The 22,047-nt window shown below is 41.9% G+C and overlaps 1 protein-coding gene across 17 annotated transcripts in view; it reads right to left on the bottom strand.

The window, feature by feature from the left end:
- Window positions 1-22,047, bottom strand: part of CADPS (calcium dependent secretion activator) — a 479,809-nt gene that overhangs the window by 32,537 nt on the left and 425,225 nt on the right. For all 17 annotated transcript variants that reach the window (XM_070455753.1, XM_070455747.1, XM_070455750.1 and 14 more), the window contains 2 exons: window positions 12,338-12,370; window positions 5,526-5,633 (listed from right to left, as the gene is read on the bottom strand). In XM_070455753.1, the coding sequence (XP_070311854.1) occupies window positions 5,526-5,633; window positions 12,338-12,370 (141 nt within the window). The remainder of the gene's footprint in view (window positions 1-5,525; window positions 5,634-12,337; window positions 12,371-22,047) is intronic.

Genomic DNA, 22,047 nt, shown 5'->3' with positions numbered 1-22,047 from the left:
ATGTTGGCAGGAGTGTATGGTGCTTCACCCTCATAGCCACTCCACAAGAAGCTTCTGCTTACTATCATCTCTTACATAGATGAATCAGCTGAAACTCTGAGAGATTAAGTACCTTGTTCATGGTCACCCAGCTTGTGAGGATCAAGGGTGAATTCGGAAGGTTCCAGAAGACAGGCCCGGGCTCACTACCCAAGAATGCCCATGAAGGGGCAGCCAAGCTGGCTTCTTGCTTTTAGAGGAGATAACTCACTGTCTCAGGGTCTTGAACTCCATATGCCTTGATTTTCTTTAATCAGCCCTTAGAACCACAACCTATTCTGTTGGTGAATCTTGTATGCTCTCCCCACTTGCGTTCTTTTGGAGGTAACTTCCCTCTGCGGCACAGCTAGCCACACACCGGACAGACATCGCCTCAGAACAGGTTTCTCTTGCTGCCTGGTCTTCCGTAGACTTCTTTCCCCGAGCAGAATGGCTCCTACTTTGATTGATACATGTTCACTTAGGTTGTGCTTTTGTAATTTAATCAGGTTATCTGTGGCGTCTTATATAAATAAATACAGCAAACATTTTAATAGGCAGGGGTTTCAGTTTTCAAATTACCCCTTTAAAGGGACATATTCACACTCAATTACTGGGCTGACACATAAAGTGGACAAATACAAGATTTGATAATGGAACAGCAAATTAAAATCCGTGAAAGGCAGAGAATATGGGGCGGCGGCCCCAACCGAACCTGACTGCGCTGCCTGATTAAGTGCTTATGAGACGGTGTGGTGAGGGGGCCCTTTCCTGATCTGATAACTGCCACGGAGAAGCCAAATGCAGAGTCAATCTGCAAATACTTAATCCTCCAGAAGGCAGATTAAGTGTATAATTGACCTATATAATCCACGTATCATCTCCAGCCCAGTGTGCCCTAGGTCTGGTTCACGGTGACAAGGGGGCCTGGGGAAGGCGGTGTGCATGCAGCATTACCCCCAGTGTGGATGCCATCCAAGTTCGAGATGGCTTTTTAATCACTCATCTCCGAGCCTGTGAGGTTTAAGCAGATGAATTCACCCTAAGCACATCTCTTTTAATCCCGATTTTCTTCTCAGTCTGTGTCTTCAAGAAGTACAAGGAGGAAAGAAAATAAATTAATTTTTGTTTAGACCTTGAAATCTTAGGTGCTTCTCTTGATGATCTGATCTCTAATTTCCAAAAGCATGTTTTTGTTTCGGGGGAAAATGGTGAATTAATCACCAGAGGAGGTGGGGGGAAGCTATCTGCATGATTTATGGACACTCAAGCTTTAAATCGCTATCTTTGAGTTATTTCTTGGGCTGTGCTTTCCTTTTCAAGCTGCTGCTTCAGGAATATGGAGATTATTCATCTCCATGTTTTATATTTTCTTTAAAAGTCAGCAATAATTTTCAAAGAGGCCAAGCTCTCACTTGAGTCTGACAGCAATCAGATTCTCTTTTCAGAATTCAGCATCTTTAATATAATTTTGATTTCCTATGATTGTATATATCGGCATATTTGCTTGCTCTAAGCCTCTGCATCTTCTTTCTCCCCAAAATATTATAAACTGTTATTTTGTAGCAATTAGAACTGGTTTACAATGGCTCACCATTTTTTTTAGCCAAAAAAAAAAAAAATTACAAATATGCAGATGAAAAAATGTACAGCTACATATCTGAAATACCAAGAAAAACAGTTTAAGGATTCTTTTCCTGTCAGCACTTAATTTTGAACTGATCAGTGTTTTTTTTAGGTGCATGACTAAAAAGGTTGCTAGCATTTTATAGGAGGACTATGTGAATCAATGATTAATAAACAGGGAAACTTTTCACTGCATTGAAAAGACTTGGTGAGACAACATTATGCTTGACTGTATTTCTTCAATCAACCTAGAAAATGCCTGTTTAAAAAAAAATTTTTTGGCGAAGATGAATTTGGAAAGCTGTTCTTAAGTTACATAATAAAATAGATAAAAATGCAGAACATTAAATATAGAGCCCCAAATGCTATGCCGATAATCTCCCACAAACACCCAATTCCAGCCAGAAGTACAATGATGAGGAAAAAAAAAAAACCCAGCTCAGACAGAGACAGAGAGAGAGAACATGGAGATCGGTGCTTGGTTAAAACGGAAGATGCACTCATTAAATGACTGGGTATTAGTCTAAATATTCTCAGGAACAGATACACACTGAAGCCATCCAGCCTCTTCCACAAGGTACACTCAGAGGCAAAAAAAAAAATAAAAAAGAAAAGCAAATGAAAATAATCCTGAATAACAAGAACTTAAAGGACTTCCCAAGTAAATCAAACTGAGACTTTGAAACACCGTTAAAAATACAATGGGAACTCTGAGAACACGCCTCTGAATGACAGATGCCAGCAGGAACTAAAAAACAGAATGACACAATAATCAAAATCAACAACCTCCAAACAGCAAACAATCTCGGAGATACATATATTTTTCCTCATTCAAAATGCTAATGTTCTATTATTCATTTTTGCCATTTATCAAAATGCAACAATTTGGAAGAGACACCTCTCAGATCAACAAGTTTTTCTCAATAGCTTTCCGCCAATTGTTTAGAAACCCGCCCCAGGATCACTATCATTAAGAATGAAGTTGAAAGGGTAAGTTCACTGTAGCAAGAAATGTAGGGTGAGAGGTTTTACAGACACCCTTTTTGCCTCAACATTCTGATTCCCTTGGGTAGCTTAGTGGACAATGAGGGCCTTCCAGAGCATATATGTAAAGAAAGAAACACCCTACTTGAGGAAACAGAAGTCGAAGATAATCAAACATGTTGGTAATCTGATGTTTTGCTGCTAGATTATAGAAAAACAGTAAGTACTGAATTAAATTACTGGGGCTGCATGGTAATGAAGCTTTTTGAGAAGCTCTGGGTTTTATCGAATGACAAATGTTTTAAAATCATGACAGATTCAAGAACTTTTCCTGCACGACATCAGTTAGGTTGCCTAGCACCAATATTCTGTAAATTAGGGGAGAAGGTTATTTGGGAAGTAAAGAAGTAAATGGCACAGAAATTTGCTATCTTGAAATAAAACTGCTGAAAAAATTTTTTCCCACAGGGGTGGGAGTGATGTTCAGTGCATGATTGTAATGGTTAAGTTTTAAACTCAGATATTCAGGGAAGTGCAAATAAGATTCCTTTGGAAAAACAGAATTAGGACAATGGGAGATTAAATTGTGGGGATTCTGATAATGTTACTGATGCCATTTTACGCTGGTCAGTTTGTAATCCCACAAGGGATCTGACATACTTGTGAATTTTTGAATAACTCTAAACATAATTTGCATCCTGAGAAACATACTCTGTGTACTGTTTCTTTTGATTATTAATTCACACCAATGACCAGAGGGCTTGAATTTGCCTCTGTTCTTCAACAGTTGGGCAAGTCCAGTTTACCATCTGTGCTGGCCAAAACTACGACCGTACTTTTTAAATCAAGATCTAGTTGTACTTTCCCTTTAAAAAAGCCCCAGAAAAGGACAATCTGCCTTGCTGCCTTCGACAAAGCTACCTTAAAAACATTTTTCCCCCACCATGTACGACTTCTAATTAAAAAAAAACAGGAGGAAAAAGTGGGTTATTTGTCAATGAAATAATAGGCTAAACTGTGGATTCAATATGAAATTCAGTATTAGATGTCTGCAAGTTCTGGAGAGCATTGGGTTACTCACACACAGTCTCACACAGAAACACGCACACACACGCACACGAGGGCCACACAAAACTGAGAATTAGAAGATACTGATCAAAGAAAAGAAAAAAAAGGCAACCTAGGCATTGAAAAGAACAACCCCACAGGCTTCCTGAACATTTGTGGCTTGGAATTTCATTCAGCGGAGATGGGCAGAGAGTCCACACTCCAAAACGCAGACCCAAGGGTGCTGCCTGACTGTTTTCAATGCCTGCTGGCTGGGTGATCGGGCCCCAGACACTCCAGGCTTGGCACTTTCATAAAGGCACGCATGCAGAGAAGGCAGAGGGCCCGCCGGTGAGCTTTATGCATGTATGAGGCATTCTCAGTGGATGTGGGCCATGCTAGAAGATGTACACAGGAAGATTATTTGATTCTAATTCATGCCACTTGATATAATGTGATAAAACATTTGACATGAGAGATAAGTTCCATTTTAATCTGAGAGAGGACGGGTGGGAATTAAAAAGTAAGAAGGGTTTTCTCGAAGAAAGGTGATGCAGAGGAAAGAGCGATATTGAACACAGAAAGGGGATGATTAGAAAAGAGAAAAAAAAAAAAGACAGGAGCCTTTTCAACACACGAGGAAAGCAAATGAGCTGGAAGACAAAGCGCAGAAAAGTCAGGAGCTGCAGATTCTTAAGCGGTGCCAACAATGAGCTCACTTAGCCATGGAACAAAAACACACACACACACACACACACACACACACACACACACACACAAACTCGATGTAAATTGCTGAACACAATCGCGGAAAAAATATAGAAACACGGATTCCATAGTAGACCAAAACATTAATGTTCGAGCTGGCACTCAAAATACAGAAACCTGGACAGGAGGAGCTCACGCTTCACAAGACAGAAGTAGGCCGTACAATCAGAGCCACACGGAGACAAGTATGCCGGCTTCCATGCACTCTGGCCGGGTCTACACTGGCAAATTCGGTGGGAACTTGAAACAAAATATCTGGCTAAATTAGGCAGCCCCATCTGCTTTGGCCTGAAAGAGGCAGAAAATTTGAGACCGAAGCAGATTCCTTTTTATTTTTTGCTTTTTACCTCAGTGGTTTGCTTTGGGAGTGCAGATGTAGTCACAGTGGAAGTACGTTTACTTGGTAACTATTACTCCTCAGAAATTTGTTCTCTGAACGTCAAGCCAGGTCTGGCAGCCTGATGTAACTGCTCTTTATACCCCTGCTTCTTTTTCCAAATTTTTAAGAGGGTGGGGTGGGGAAGGTGGGGAAGGGACTCCCCAGTTTGGACAGCAAAAGAACAAGGAGCTGACATTAAGTGTTTGCCAAAACCCAGGGCTAGCTAAAGATTTCTAGTCTTCCAGAAACGCAATCATCTTTCAAGTGATAACGATGCTACGTTTCCTGCCACAGCTGTGAACCACCCTCAGGAGAGGGCCAGTCGCAGTCTCCCGGGCGGCAGGGAACATCTCCCTAGAGCAGGGCTGGGTTGCAAGAAGGGGAACCATGACCCAGGAAGGTCTTTGCCAGTTAGAGGAAGCAGCCACCTCACAAGCTTCGTGCAGGGAGGAGCCGGCTTGTGCGAGGCTGTGTGCCGCGCTATGTATCACACGGGTGAGAACTGAGACACGGCCACGCCAGGGAGGGTTGGGGACAGACACAGGACAGATAGGAGCCTAAGGCGGAAGGGAAGGAAAAGATTTAGTTTGCATCAGGACCAATCCATTTTCTCAAAATGTGACTTATCCTCCTGTCTCTTTATTTTGTCACATTTTGGAGGGTCTCCTCCTTGGCCTTCAAGGAGGAGAAGGCATTTACTTACATCAAATAACCTTTCTATATACATCTCCTCATTGACCTTATCACGAAGGACATCCTGAGAGTGGCGGACGAAAGTCACGTATGCATCGGCCACGTCCATCCCAGGTTTCTGCAAAGAGACAGGAGAATGTGAACATGGAATTCTCAGACAGTGGCTCTTTCTCGACTACCCCTGCATGCTCTTCCCACTTCACCCTGCCTGGACCCCCAGTACTTCCCCTGGAGTTTGAAGCTCTCCCCTAGAGCCGGGAGCTGTCCAGAGTACACTGTATCCAGAGGGTCCACCATATATGGCATCACTCTCCACAGCCTGGACTGAGATTCCAGGAACTGAAACTGATATTAAAATCTCCAGTTCTTTCTAGAAATTCAACCTGGCAAGAGGGGAATTGAGATTGCAGGGTTGTACAGGTTTTTTTTTTTTTTTCCTATTATTATTATTATTTTTTTTCTGGCAAAGATACTCTAATGGATAAATCTTCACCAGATAACCCAGAGATATTCTCTGGTTTTTCTTTTGGTTGAAAGCTCCATCAAAAAATACTCAAAAATACTCTATCTTCCACTGTCTGTCCTTAAGTAATATTAAAAAAGTGACAGCTTTCCCTGATCCCCTCAATTTAAAAAACTGAGGATGTGACAAGTAAAAAAATTCTGTTTCAATCTATACAGCCTCCTACCCAAGTCATATTGTGGGGGTAGTTTAACCTGAGTATATAGTGAGTATTTCCTTATTAGTTTACTCAAAGGAGACATTCAACCAATTGTCTTTGCTTCCTGGGTATAGCTTTAGAGTCCAAGGATTCAAAAAGATGGGGAGGGGGAAGGATTAGACTTTTAAATAAATTAGATGTTCTGGAAAGGTAAGCAGGTGGTCTCATTCAGTAGTTACAAAATCATTTATGGTAAGAAAAACCAAACAAAACTAAGAATGCATACTGCTTGAGCTGTCGCAATCAAAGTTATCTCCAAAGAAACCTATTAAAACACTGTAATATGGGTCATTAGGAGAGCTGCCACAAATCCCTTAAATTTCCACAGTCGATATGTATGTTTGCTAATAACTAAAAAGATTAGTTTTCATTACTGTGATTTTACCTTAGATCACAAAGTATCATTTCTCTACAAGACGTGACTGTCAGGCACTGCAAATTGAAGTTAGTTAACACTTCTGTGTAATTTCCAGGGTGAAAATGAGGAAGGTTTGGAAACAGTAGGACTGTATTTTTTTTTTTCCTGATACAAAGCAAACAATTATCAAGCAAAGGGCCAATGCCTGGCCCCTGGGACGCTAGTAACATTTCTTAACACCTGCTGAAACAATGACAAGGTATTAATTTGAAAAACAATGAGGACAGCTCAAAGCCACAGTAGTCAACTGCTACACTTTCAAGCAATTTTCAGCGAATGGATTGAGCAGGCTGTGTGATGGTCCTATAATTGTTGCAGTTTTATGATACAAAACCGTAGAGGTTCTCCAATGAGATGGAAGTGATAGCTATCAGTTCTAAGCTGGCAACTCTCTCCTCCACTCCCTTTGGCAGCCGCACATCACAGGGCGTCCTCAGTGGTGATGGGGACCCCTACCTGGGGCACTTGAGAAACTTATTATTGTTTCCATTTCTTCCCTGGTGATACTTGTGGCAGACGTTTCCTGGATGCAGGCAGCCATCTTAGAGCTAAGATTCAAAGCCAAATTCAGCAGACCTATTTGTAACCACAACAGTGATCTACAATAACAGTTATTTTCACCCCTCCTTCTCTTTTCACTAAATTGCTGTCCTTAAAGGGGCTTTTCATTTATGCTTTAAAAACTTTGAAAATAAATATTAGTGCAGTTCAACTCACCCAGGGAGTTAAAAAACTGAGTTTTTGACTGAGCTTTTACTTTTCTTCATAGCACTCACCAACATCTGACACTGTATAATAGATTTATTTGCTTTTTGTCTTCTCCCACTTAGCACATAAGCTCCATGAATACAGGGACCTTATCTGATCTATTTTTTTTATTGTATCCTCAGCACAGAAATGATGGCACATAGTATGTGCTCACTAAATATTTTCCAAATGAACAAAATCGTGAATGAATAAGCCTCTGTCCCACCTCCTTACTTAAACTACTCAGTCACACTACATGGATTTTTATTTGATCCCCCACACGAAAATCCTTTCAACTTCTCTGGGTTTTGGTTATAACCATCTGTAAAATGGGATTAATAACAGCTTCCCTACTTACCTTCAAGGATTGTTATGATCATCAGCTAAAATAATGGAAGTTAAACTGCCTCAAAGGCCATAAATCGCTATTCAAACATAAGCCACTGTGATTCTCATCCCCGCATCCCCCACAAGATTATGTCACTTCATGACCCTTACCTACCTCTGGAATCTATTTTGGAACCAAGAAGGAAAAAGTTGCCTCAGAGAAACCAATGTCAAAAAAAAAAAAAAAAAAGACCAAATCTGCATGAAAACGTGTTTTCTCAAAGTCCTCTGGTCCCCATGTTTTTGACCAACTTTTTGTTCCTTTGGTGGACCAGGAAGGGCGATGAGGGGACTTATTTGAAACAGAGGTGCTGACAAAAGTTATCACCTTTCCTGATACCCTTAGCCTGTGGGAGAAGGCTGCCAAACTGGAGCATCAGACATGTAGACTCAGCATACACTGAGGTTTGGGGCTGTGAAGGGCTACGTCTTGGGAAGTCCTTGTGGGAGCAGGTCACTAAATGGCCACTGGGGATCCTTGGTTACAGGGAAAAGGTTCAAGAACTGTTAGTTCCCATTTAAAAAGGTAGAGAAGGTTGTGCAATGCATTCTAAGCAGGTTTTCAACCAAACTGGTTAAACTCGTAACTGTTCACTGACCAACAAGCTAACTTGTAGATATAGATGAAAAACATTCTTGGTTAAACAACTGATGCTATTAGATAAATGAAGCTTCCCTTGTGGCTCAGCTGGTAAAGAATCAGCCTCCAATGCAGGAGACCTGGGTTTGATCCCTGGGTTGGGAAGATCCCCTAGAGAAGGGAAAGGCCACGCACTCCAGTGTTCTGGCCTGGAGAATTCCATGGACTACAGTCCATGGTGTTGCAAAGAGTCGGACACAACTGAATGACTGTCATTTCACTTTAAACCACATGGCTATCTAGTAACAATGGGAAAAACTTTAGGGGATGGTTTTTAATATTTCACAATTACATTATTTATTTTAAACGTGCCTTGGACAGACTGACAGCATGAGATGTAGATTTTAGAAAATAATTAAATAATGACTATATAAATCCCAATATAGTTAACTATAATCCATGTGTGGAAGACATAATTTGAAGAAGCCACTTGGTGGCTTGGAAGAAATAGGACATTTTAATCATGGCATGTTCCTCCCAGGATATTTCTGAGCTTGAGGGAAACGAATTCAAATTTCCAGCATCCTAAAGCAAGCCCTAATTAGGAATGCAAATCTGCTCTGTACTGAAGGGGCAAATACTCCACCTAAGACAAAGAGATGTGCTTTGGGGATCACGCAATGTGTTGAATGACTGGTAACAGCGCTTGTCTCTCTTAGTGGAGATAATTAAGAGACAAACCTCTGCGGTAACTAAATACTAGTCCCCACAAGAAACTAAACCAATAAACCGTGTGCCAAAAACCTCACAGGGCAACAGAGGTCAACTCACCAGAGCTAGAAACAACTTAAAAGATGATTTTATCCAAGAGCTCCTAAACCTGGCTGCAAATGAGAAGGATATGGGAAGCTTTGAAAGATAGTAATGCCTAGACCCCATACCCAGAGATTCCGCTTTAAGCTGCCAAGCAACTTCATAGTGATACTTGTAAAAAACTCCCCATGTTTCCAGTATACAACAAAGGTTAAGAATCACTCATTTAGCCCAATGGATCCCAAAGTTGTGCAAAATACCAGAATCTAGTGGACAGCTTCTTAGAGATCTCCAGGCTTCACCCCAGAATGGCTGAGTCAGAATTTCCAGAGGCTAGGGACCGGGAATCTCTATTAAAACAGCAGAAACAACCGAAACAAACCAAAAAACCTTGCCAACTATCACCTCTGCACATTCTGGTTTGGGGACTACTGATTTAATAGGTGATATTTGCTGGTGAGCTGGTAGACTGGCTCTTCAAGACAAAAACAATCAAAACCCACCAATGCTGAAGTGTAGTGCTTGACAGTTTCATGGTGTAAATACTCGCCCCAAGGCTGAGTCTGAGCTTCCAATGTGCCCTCACTGAAGGCAGAGCTGGAAGCAGACACACACCATTGACCCTTGGGAGCCGGGGTCAGTGGCTCTATGTATCAACGGCTAGCACGTGAATGTTCATGCAGCCATCAGCTCGTCCGGTGACCGTGGCAGCCACTGAACCTCCCTGCGCCTCAGTTTCCCCACTGTGAAACACGGGGGTCCTATTACTCCCCTCCTAGGGCTCTTTCGAGAAGTAAATGATTATTGAGAAGTGAACTATCATTTACTCTGGGTGAAGAATGTATTTATAGTACATGTGTATCCTGTACTAACGTTTTCTGGAAAATTACTCATTAAAACATTTGCTATAATATTATTGTCTGAGCCACCAGGTGCAAAAATACTCTAAGGAACTTAATTTTAAAGTTGAGCTTTGTCCCAAGGCATACTAATGGGTGAAATCATGGTGAAAGAGCACATCTGACATGCTGATCGTATTTTTCCTAATATCCATTAAAATAGTTTCTCAGTTTTCCATAAAAAGATGTTTGTCTATGCACTAAAGGAAATCATATCAGGCAGATGATGTAGTGTTTAAGAACATTACGGCTCAGCTGTGCCTCTTATGAACCGTGGGATCCTCAGCAAGCCAGCCTTGCAGGGCCACCATTTCCTTATCTTGCAGGGAGATTGTTGTGAAGGTTAAACGTAAAGTGCTTCGAACAACACCTCGCACACAGAGGTTGTTTATAAGGCTTGGTTGCAGTTTTTGTTACTATGAGATTGTACACTGTTGGTGGAAAATGTACCACATTTGGGGACATACTGCATCATTTTCTCTGTCTCCTTAGGGGGAGGAAACTTGAAAATTGATTTTTGTTCCTTTTCGTGTCGACGTAGAATCCACTTTGTCCTCATTTTGACAATAAATCCAAGCCTGGCTCACAGGAAGTGGGTCGAGCCAAATGACATTTCCAACACTTGACTTTTTTTGACCTCTGCCCCCAATAATTTGACCTGCCCAATAATTTCAGCTGACAGAACCAATTGCCAGATCAATTTCCTCCCCCCACAAACATTTAGGTCCTGCCCACTGGTCACCTGTTTTATAAGTCTCATTGGTGAGATCTCCCCTTTGCTTTGAGGTGTAACAGAAAACAGACTTCAGTTACCAGGTCTTTGGGTTGGGGACTAGAAGCTCCCTTTCTATGACTGCTGAAGGCCCGGCTAAGCCAGGGTGGATGTCAACAATTCATCCTACCTCCTCCCGTGGGCAACAGAGCAGAACTATCTCCCCCCACCCCACCCTGCTCCTGCTACAGAAATACCTAGAGAGTGCCAGGTACAGCGCAGAGTGTCCCATATATGTGCCATGTAACCTGCACAGTGAATCTGTGATGTGGGTTTTTATCCCTATTTTAAGGATGGAGAACCAGACTCAGAAAACTTGAGTAGTTTGCTCCCCGTGAACTGAAAGTTTCTACTCTGGGGCTTGCAAAAATAAATTACTTCTCTCCTAGCTCCAGGTATGTGAGCTTTTTCTCTTTTCCATTATGAGGACTATCTACGTGAAGGAGTCGGGGGTCCCCCGATGAGAAGTATTATATAAATTCAAAGCATAATTATTGATTGTACATTCTTTCATTAAACAAACAAAATATATGCTAATGCTAAACTCCCTCCAATTTTCCATTTTGCCATCCTTTGAGAAATAAGCCAATAAACCATTACACACTGAGCTTCCTGGGGAAATGAATTTAAATGTTAATATAAATCCTTTTAGAAAAAAACAAATTTTAACAAATAAGTATTTGAACAAGGAGGGTACTTAACCACGTTCAGAATGAGAAACCTCAGTACAAGGCCCTTGGTGGCTGTTGAGATAAGCTCTTTAAATTTAATATTTTATAATAGACTCACACCTCTTTTGTTAGAAATGGAGAAACAGAATCATTTTCTTTTCCCCTTTATTGGAATATATTTAAATCTCTCCAATTTTATTTTGCTAATAAGCAGGCCCAAGTCGGTCTATAAATGTATCCTGATTTATCACAGGTAATCCCACACTCTAGCATTCATGTGTAGTACTTAACCTCAATTTAAATGTAAATTTTGGGCAACTTTGAGTGCTTTATCTGTGAACTTGGAGAGCTCTCTTCATTAATGAGGTCTGGACTAATTATAAGCAGTTTTGTAAGGTTTCTTTAAAACAATTGCAGAATTGACCCCAAAATGAACAAATTCCGAATTTGTTTTTAAAAAATGCTGGCATGCTTGTGCAAATTTCTAGCTCAACGCCCTACTCCCAAGGTGTGCGCACAGGAGGGGAGGGGAGCCGGATGATAACAGAATGAAATAGACCAGAGAAACCAATGGAAATGGAAACGAAAGTTAATCGGGTTCACCCTCAAATACAATCTCTTTTTCCTGCTCAAAGAAACCATACCCTCTTCTCAATTCAAAACAGTTTTACCAGGAAATATTCTTGCCTTCCTTTCTTCTGGCGATTCAAGTCAGGACTACACAATTTAGTGGCAACTAATGAAAAAAGCACTATCAAAATTCTCATGAAAGCCAACCCCTCCCCCCAACAAAAACAGTTTTCAAATACTCACAGGTACATCCACGTATTTGGAAGCTGCCTTCACCTAAGGAGGAAAGAAGAGGATGGAAGTGAGGCTGGTGTTTATGTTTAATTGTTCACAGCTCGATGCTGTATCACCATCAGAGTTAAAACAATATGCTGGCAGACGGAGCTGACCAGGAAACACAAGAAAGGTACGAAAAAAATAAAATCTGTTTGCTATTTTTTTCTGCAAGAGACCCACTGCTTTGGAGGGAAAAAGAGTGAGAGAGAGGGAGGGAGAGAAAAAGAGAAACACAGCAAAATTTTACTGATACACTGGACCTAGTGTGGGAGTTTTGCATTTTCCTCCCTCCCCTTTAAAAAAAATTATTTATTATTATTATTATTATTTTGATGTGGACCCTTTTTAAAGTCCTCATCAAATTTTTTACAATATTGCTTTTGTTTCATGTTTGGATTTTTTGGCCACAAGCCAAGTAGGATTTTAGCACCCTCCCTTCCCGCCGCACCCCAGTATTGGAATCACCACATCTACGCACATGTCTCCCAGGAAAATATCCAGGGGAGTATTTGTCCCTGTTGCTCTTTTCTCAAAGCCACTTCTTAAAATGTCAACTCTTAGGGTATATATAAAGTTAACCTTAAAAATGCATTCCAATCTACATTAGGTGCAGACAAATACTGTCTGATTCCACTTACATGAGATACCTAGAATAGTCAAATTCATAGAGTCAGAAAGTACACTCGTAGATGCCAAGGGCTGGGGGTAGGGTGGGGTGGGAGATGAGGACTTGGTGTTTAATGAGGAAAGAGTTTCAGTTTAGGAAGGTGACAATTTCAGGAGATGGATAATGGTGAGAGCTGTACAACAATGTGAATGTACTTAGTGTCACTGAAGTATACCATTAACTATGGTTAAAATAGTAGGTTTTATATTATGTCACTTTTACCACAATTACAAACTTAAACAACAAAATAAAGGAGAAATCAGTGAGCCAATGGGCAGAGTAGAAAGAGTTCAGGATTTGGAGTCAAAAGTTCTGTAAGTTACAGGACTGTTAATATTAATAGTTGACCTTCAGATCATCACTTTGAGTCCCTTCGCCTAGGTTACTCAATTTCTAGAACAGGGTGAAAGCACTGAGTACTTTGTATGGTTGATAACCTGCCTGATCAAGTGACAAAATGTATGAGAAAGTGTTTTGTAAACTTTAGAGGGTGGAATACACACTGATTAGTAAATTATTGAGAGGGCAATGCATTCTATCTTCTGAAATCACCACCAACACCCTAGATGATTCCCAGAGTATCCTGTTACAGATTCTCTGAGAACCCCACATTTTTTTTCTTTGCAAGTTCTGATTGCAACTGCAATTCAGTCACTTCTCGGCAATGTCTGTCTCCCACACAATATCATGTCTTGCCCATGTCTCCTGTGACTCATTTGGTACCTGGCTTAGAAAGGGCACATGGGGAAAACCTGTAGAAGGAAGGAGAAGAAGCTAGTGACCTGTGCTGGCTTCAGGATGCTTAAGGGATAAGCAGACAAGACCGAGAAGTCACTGCAGCAGTCAGCCGGAAAGCCCAAAGCTGGGCGCTTGCAAGGCATGGAAGGTGACCTCACTGGGCTGTTAAGGGGAGTATGAGGAAAGCTTTCTAAATTTTGCATAATTAACATTTTGCTAAATGATTCTCAACCCGAACTATTTCCTCTTTAGTCCTGTTCTAGAATTTAGTTTGAGCAAAAGGGCGACTCCTTTCATGTCTCCTGTATGTACATTAACATACAACATATCTATGATGTTTTTCACTTTGCAAAACTTTCATGTATTGTTTCTTTTTTAAGCCAACCTGCAAAAGCGGGGAGGGCTATTAATCCTATCTATTGACTACTGAGAACATTAAAACCCACTGAACTTAAAAATTTATTTGATCATGACCTGGGCCAGAAGGCAGAGAAGCCCAACTAACATGTGGGTCTCCTGAGCCTTAACTTTTCCTTTTGAACACCCGATCTTCTCACCACTGGTAGAAAGTGTGAGGAAGGTAAGCTTCAGTGGTCAGGGCAGGCAACTGCTGACAAAATAATTCTTCTCAGCTACAAATTGCCTCCTTCGGTCTGTTGAGTGAGTGCTTGGCAGTTGGTAAGAGTTCTGCTACAGCTGAAATGATCAACCTTTCAACACACCCACTCTTCCCACCAACATGTAGTTTTAACCCAGAAAAGGACACCAGTCAGAGCCTATTCCTTTCAGATCAGATTGGGAAGATAAGGGAAACTGCATTGGGATGAAAATCATCCCCTCTGCTACATGCACCAGCACTCAGTTCACGGGTTTTTTTAAAAATTTGGTAACTGCTGACTTGCACTTAACCTTATTAATCTTTCTCCCACCCCATAATAAAAAAACAGCTCAGAGTAAGTTGTGGTCCTATTATTATCTAGAAAGATGTGCTGTATCATTTTTGGTTCTGGCCACTGAACTTGAAGGAAGATGTTGAGGACCCAGGGCAGTCTGGAAATGTCTTCTACATGGAAGGGCTAATGGCAAAGGAAATGAAAACCTTCATGCAGTTCAGCCAGGTCCTTCACTGTAGAAGGGTTGAGCCTGGTCATGGTAATTCTCGAGCATACAATCAGGAAGGATGAGGAACACAATGTGACTCTAAGAGAAGGTGCAAACAGCTATCTTGGTTCAGCCAGGCACCGGCCGTCTCTGGTGACGAAGGACACCTTGTGGAGGAGCTCATGCATGAGGTATGCAAGATGCTCCGACATGAGCCTTTTCTCACGCGAGAGATCAGCCCTAAGGCTGCTTCCCACTGTCTGTTGCTCATCTTCTTAAGAGACAGAAAGCTGAGACTTCCCTGGTGGTCCAGTGGTTAGGAATCCACATTGCAATGCAGGGGTCGTGGGTTCGATCCCTGGTCCAGGAGGATCTCACGTGTTGTGGGCCTACTGAGCCTGTGCTCTAGAGACCCAGAGGCACAACTGCAACTACTGAAGCCTGGGTGCCCTAGAGGCCATGCTCTGCAACAAGGGAGGCCACCGCCAGGGGAAACCTGTGCACCGCAACTGGAGTGGGGCCCCCGTCCACTACAACGAGGAAGCCAGTGTGCGCAAGGAAGACCCAGCACAGCCAAAAATGAATAAAGAAGTAAATTTTTAAAAAAGAAAGAAAGCTATCATTAGTTCTGCTTTTTCGTTGGTTTGTTTTTAGCACACATGTCGAGATGTAGCAGACTGCGTCGGCTAACAGAACCAGGATCTGAACTGTGGCCCCTAGAGAGCTGTTTCTTGCTTAATGTCAACCTTTAGGTGCTTTTTTTTTTTTTAGTATCCAAAGGATTGGCCAGCTATACTCTTAAGTAGAGAGGAAGCACAGATCCTCCCAACTCAATAGGGATTTCAAATCATTGTCAAGGGTCACAAAATCTGAGTGCACACCAGGTGACTTTGACCAAGTTAATTAACTTCTGAGCCTACTCTGCAAATGCGACAATTATAATGTCCCTCAAAGGAATACGAGGGGATTGGAAGAGGTAATTCAGCTAAGGGTGGAGAACAGAGCTGAGGATGTGGTAAAAGCTACTGCATGTCCCTCTTCTTACTGCAATGTTGGATAACTGGTGTAGATCAAGTACCAGCGCCACATCCCAGTGCCCATGGGAACAGTTTCACTGCTCATGTCTAGTCCATGGGCAATTTCTCACCATAAAAAGGATGCTGGAATCTCCCCAGGTTTTCAGCAGGTATCTTAGCTGATTCTCAGTCTGGCAAATGTCCTGTCAATTCCATGAACACCATATGCAGTGGACTCTTCTCTAGAACACTGAGGCAGTGTTCCCTTCTACTGCCTTCCTCAGGTTGCCCAAGCCAGGGCAAGAGTGAGAGGGCAATTCCCCAAGTCACGGTGCTCTGTACATCCAATCACATATCCCTAGCACCTTCTGGTACAAGGCTAAGTGCCCTGTGGCACAGGAGAAAAGGCTGAGGGAGAGGGGTTTGCCCAGACACCATCCTTTCTCTATAGGGACCCAACTGCCCTCCAAAGGAGAGGCAAGAACTGTGACTTCAGCTAGACTTCATTTCCTGAGCCTTCCTACTTTCCCACCATCCCCTTCGGTGGGACAAAGAATGCCTGCCTCCTCTCTAGCAGTATCCATAAACACCCCACCCTCACCTCTTGACCAGACAGAGCCAGTTCTGGGTTCAAAAGACACACAAACTAGGAGAAGTTGATGGAGACCAAGGGTGAAGGTGGGAAGACCAGCTGATCATATTTTCACAGGTCTTCAGGAAAGAACGATTCTCAGCTCCTGGGCACTGCATTAGGGGATAGGGATGGGGCCACGGATCCTTGACTCATGGCCTCTTCCTTGGATGGTGTCTAAATGCACAATCTCTCCAAACACCCAGAATGAGTCATGTCCCCCGCTACGACTCATAACTATAAGTAACATTTCTTGAGTGCTTCCTACTTGCCAGGTGCTGAGTTAGGAAGACTGCACTTGTTATATTTAATCCTCACAACAGCCTTTGAAAAACAGTCCTATGAACAGTCCCATTTTACAGCTGACAAAACTGAGGCTGAGAGAAAGGAAGCAATTTGGCTTAAAGTCACACAGGTAGTAAGTTACAGCTTTGAACCTCACATCCCCCAAGCTGCCTATAATCCAGTTTAAAAAAAATCTATCAAACCACTTTTATTAACCAGTCATATTTAAGCCTTGTTTCTCATAGTATGCAGACACAACCTAAAATGGCTTTTCCTCGAAAAATATTTGAGAGATTTGAATAATAATCTGTGCCGACTCAGGGCAGAAGGTCCAAAACGGTTTCTCTGGCTTTGAATGTCCCAGCTAATTACCTAGACCCTCCACCTGACTTAGCGTGTGTAGACAGGCTTAATGGTTAGTCTATTGAGCTCCTCCATTATTTTTCAGGTGCCCAAAGGTAATCTTTTCATTGAACACTCACCATTCTGGGATTTTCACAATGCTGATGACTAAGGGATTTTCTTCTGCCCAGTCCTAATAAGGGGACCTGAGTTAATCATTGTGTGGCTCTGACAGGGAGCACGGCAGGGGCTTAAACCACTTCTCCTGCTTCATTAGGGGAAAAAGCAACCCAGGTGCAGACCACGAGGACCTCAGGGTTTGATACTATTAAATCAATGCACAGACAAGAAAAAAAAAGTGGATTAGGCCCTTTTTGCAAACAGAAATCTGGTGGGTAGGACGCAAAGATGGAAGAAAAAAGAAGTCAGAACAGATACCACTGCATTAGCGACTGCCTGAGCTCTTTTTCTCCCTGTGGTCCCTTAAAAAAAAAAAAAAGACAAAAACCAACCAAGCCAACGATTTATTCTCTGCACGAGCTGACTCCACCCGTGCCTGTCTGACTTCACAAGAGCTTTGAGCTGATTTCTCTGCCTTTGCCTAAAAAACGCTGACCACACTGCTCTTTCAAGGGCCCAGCAATATCTGCTTCAATTATTGGCTTGTGAAATATCTTCTGCAAGGATCATGGTGCTATATTGCCTCTTTTTCCATTTCCCTAACCAAGAAGATCTTAGAAATCTGCTTTTTTTTTTTTTGAGAGTTGAGGCAATTCAGTATCTCAGTATCGTACTTCGTGACACTACCATCTATAAAATGATTTTATTAGTTGAATTTTATCATTTATCACTACCCTCATGTCTAGATTGTAGGCTCCATGAGGAATAAGAATTTCTTTTTTTTCTCCTCACTATCTACACTACCTGGTATATAGTAGAGGCGCAATAAAAAATAATCAACAAAGACAGGGGACTCTACTCAACACTGTGTAATCACCTATATGGAGAAGAACTTGAAAAAGAATAGATATTTGTGTATGTATAACTAAATCACTTTGTTGTATACCTCAAACAAACAGAATTGTGAACTATATTCCAATATAAAATAAAAGATTTAAAAAGTATTGAAAGAATGACTTTCTGAGCATGGTACTCTTTATTCCGTACCCAGGATAGAAGCTTCCAGTGCTCTCTGGAATAATGCAATACCTGGTACACAGTAAGAGCTTAAGAAATATTAGCTAATATTGTTACTAGTGTCTAACTCACATGTAGTTAGCTGGGAGCTGACTGTACCAAGTGAATTCTGAGCTGTAGTTTACAGGCTAGCAAAAAGGTTGGCAAACTCTTGCCTGTGGGTCAAATCTAGTCTGTTGCCTGTTTCTGTGGGGTTCACAAGCTAAGAATGATTTTCACATTTTTAAATGAAAGAAAATGAAAAGAAGAATCATATTTCCTGACATGAGACAATGACAAGAAATTGGCATTTCAATGTTCATCAATAAAGTTTCACTGGGACACAGCCATACCCATTCATTTACATCTTGTTGATAGCTGCTTTCATGCTACAAGGCAGAGCAGGCGCTGCTGTGACAGAAACTATGCGACTTATAAAGTCAAAAATATTTACTATCTGGCTCTTTCCAGAGGAAATTTTCTGACCTCTGGACTAGAACTTGCTTAAGTGGAAGCCACTGGGATGAGGGTGGGGAAAAAATCATAAAATGCACATTTCTCATCTCAGTATGACCATTAACTAGTTGCCTGTCTACTTGTCCAGCCTGTTGGCCTCCTGTCCTTATCTATGATAATAGGGAACAGAGCTCAGAGTCTTCTCTGGATTTCTTACAGAAATGCAACTCTTAGATGGTGTATGAGGCAGCTGCTAGGAAGGATGTGAAGCAGGGAACACTTCCCACACCTCGCTGCTGCTGCTGCTAAGTCGCTTCAGTCGTGTCCGACTCTGTGCGACCCCACAGACGGCAGCCCACCAGGCTCCGCCATCCCTGGGATTCTCCAGGCAAGAATACTGGAGTGGACTGTTACTTCCTTCTCCATCCCACACCTTGAAAAGTTCATACATACTCTAGCAGGAACACAAAAGATTAATAATATTTTAATATTAACAAGAGCTCTGGAAATGAGGCTCCAGGAAAAACTGCAGTAACAGGGAAAGGGAAAAAACAACAGAGATAAATAAAGACCCTTTGCACAGGTACCAGATAATGCAGCAGGGCCCAGTGGGCAGGACCGGCAGGGAGACAACAAGATTACAACAGGCAGTGTGCGCTGCCTGGGCACTCTGTGCCAGGTACTGTTTTCAGTGTTTTTTATGAGCCACCTCATTAATATTCCTGGTACCTTTGAGATAACATCATCTGTACCTCTCTGGGCTGTCATGAGGTTTAACTAAGATGATACACACATGGGGCATAATAAAGGACACAGCAAGTGCTCAGTACTTGCTACTGTTACTACTGTTGGAAGTGCAGGCCAATCCAACAGCCCTTCTATTCCATTAGTGAAATCAGCTGATTTGCCTGGAGCCCCTCCATGTGCCCTTCTGTTTCCTCAGTCTCTAGTTCTCACGCTCTCTTTTGCTGTGTGGCAGAAATGGAGTGAGCTATACACGCACATGAGCCCCTGTTATAAGCACTGCTTAGGCCAATAACATGGGAGAAACACGACTGCATCATTAATCAGCAGATTGCAACTATGTGAAAAAGGATGTGGGCATTTCTAACAGGGCTCAGAGGCAGTGGAGAAAAGCAGTTGAGAGCACAGACTCTGGGGTTAGATGACACGAGGCCAAATTCTAGATCTACCACTTATTAGACAATTTACTTCACGTTTCTGTGCCTCAGTTTCCTCATCTATAAAATGGGAATAATAGAGCTTTTCACGGAGTGGATGGGTTATTAAGTAAGTTTCCAGAATAGCTCCTGGTTCACAGTAAGAACTATGTGTTAGCTCTTCATATCATTTCTGTTGGAAAATCAGGTTGTTCTAAGTTGTCAAACTTGTATATTGAGCTTGGTCTGGCCCTGCACTATCAGACAGGTACAACTGTCTATTTAAATTTAGATAAATGAAAAAGAAATGCAACTAAAAATCAAACTTTTTAGTTGAACTAGCCACATTTCAAGTACAGGTGGCTATCATATCAGACAATTGAGATACAGAATAGCTCTATCATTGAATAAAGTTCTACTGGACACTTCTGGTCCAGATTCAAGAGACATTCATACATATAGGTTATTACATTTTTTTGTGATAAGAATGAAGAGGTGCGTCATTCAATTCTCTGATCAGAACACAAGATCAGCTGGAAGAAGAAGCAAGGGGAAGGAAGAAGCCATGGGTGTCAAGAGCCTCATCCTATGGATGAAACAAGAACTTAAGGCGGATGGGAATTATGTAAAGTGATCAAGATTCTAAGAGATTGCTGGTAATATAGATGCACCTGTAATAGAAGGGAGCTGGGAGAAGAAACAGAGAGGGTAAAGTGAGTAATGCTCTACCTACTATAGCAGGGAAAAAAAATCATCTCTATGATCGATAAACCAGAAATAGCAATTTAAGAGCAGCACTTAGAGCTAGGAAGAGAAAAGCCAACTTGTTTAAAAGGGTCCCTTGTGGAATGAGGGATTGAGAGTGGAAAGAAATGGGACTGAGAACTGTTGCTTTTAAAAAATTATTACTGTGTTTCTGTACTATTTCACATTTCAAATATGTATGTATATTTCTTTCATAAGAAATTATTACAAAAAGAACAAAACCAGCAATAGAATTTTCAGCATTCTAGCATTTGCAGGAAGACTGTATCTTCTCCAGGGTAACTTCTTCAAGGTTTTTGCTTGACTGAAATCATGTTTCTGAGCAGCAAAACCTAGCTAAAACCCCCCTCAATACAGAATCTGGATGCTCTAAGTGCATCTTGGGAAGAGGAATGAATTGGAAGTGCCAAGCCAGGGACTGACGGCTTGGGGGAGACAGAATGTGCCAGTGGGTGGATGTACTGGGACTGTGTGTGCGGGTGAGCAGTTGAGCAAACCTCGGTGGCTCTTGCTTGGGGCCAAGTGACAATTACAGTGAAAGCCCCTTCCAATCCTTTCTAAGCACTGGAGAAAAACACAACCCTGAAGTGGATCCGGAATTGCAGACAGCATGACGGATTCCCAGAGCTCTGCCACCAGAAGGGCTGAAGTGCTTTCGACACTTGCTGAAGATCAAGGTGGTTTCTGGCCAACTGGGAAGTGCTATGCCCGTGTCAGCACCGTGTTCAAGCTGCACAGATGCACATTCAGTGTGAGGCCATCTTCCTCCACTTTCCTTTTCAGGAGGGCAGGATTTTAGAAGTGCTGTTTTTACCAGATGTGGGAACTGTGACGTCAAAAACTGTTTATGGGTAGGTCATTAGAAGGCCGCTGCTCAGCAAGATAATCACTGGCTTTCAAAATGTGATTCACATTTGAAAGACAAGAGTCAAGCATCAAAATGTTTTCAAATAAAATTTCTCTAAATTGCCTATAAGTGGAACTTAAGCTTTTTTTTTTTTTCTCAGATAAGAGAAAGACAGTATTGGATTCTAAATTCAGACCCTCACTATTGTTTTTTCAACGACTGGCTCTATAAATTCTGGGAAAGCAATTGTCTTTTCACAGACAACACAGAAAGAATACTTGCTATGAAGTGAAAGGGGAAGTGTTAGTCACTCAGTTGTGCCAGACTCTTTGCGATCCCATGGACTGCAGCCCACCAGGCTCCTTTGTCTATGGGATTTTCCAGGCAAGGATTCTGGAGTGGTTTGCCATTTCCTTCTCTAGGGGATCTTCCCCACCCAGGGATCAAACCCAGGTCTCCTACACTGCAGGCAGATTCTTTACCGACTGAGCTA

This window comes from Odocoileus virginianus, chromosome 26 (genome assembly GCF_023699985.2).
Source record: "Odocoileus virginianus isolate 20LAN1187 ecotype Illinois chromosome 26, Ovbor_1.2, whole genome shotgun sequence".
Taxonomy (NCBI): domain Eukaryota; kingdom Metazoa; phylum Chordata; class Mammalia; order Artiodactyla; family Cervidae; genus Odocoileus; species Odocoileus virginianus.
The sequence above is the reverse complement of the archived record's forward strand: the minus strand, read 5'-3'. Positions and strand labels throughout refer to the sequence as shown.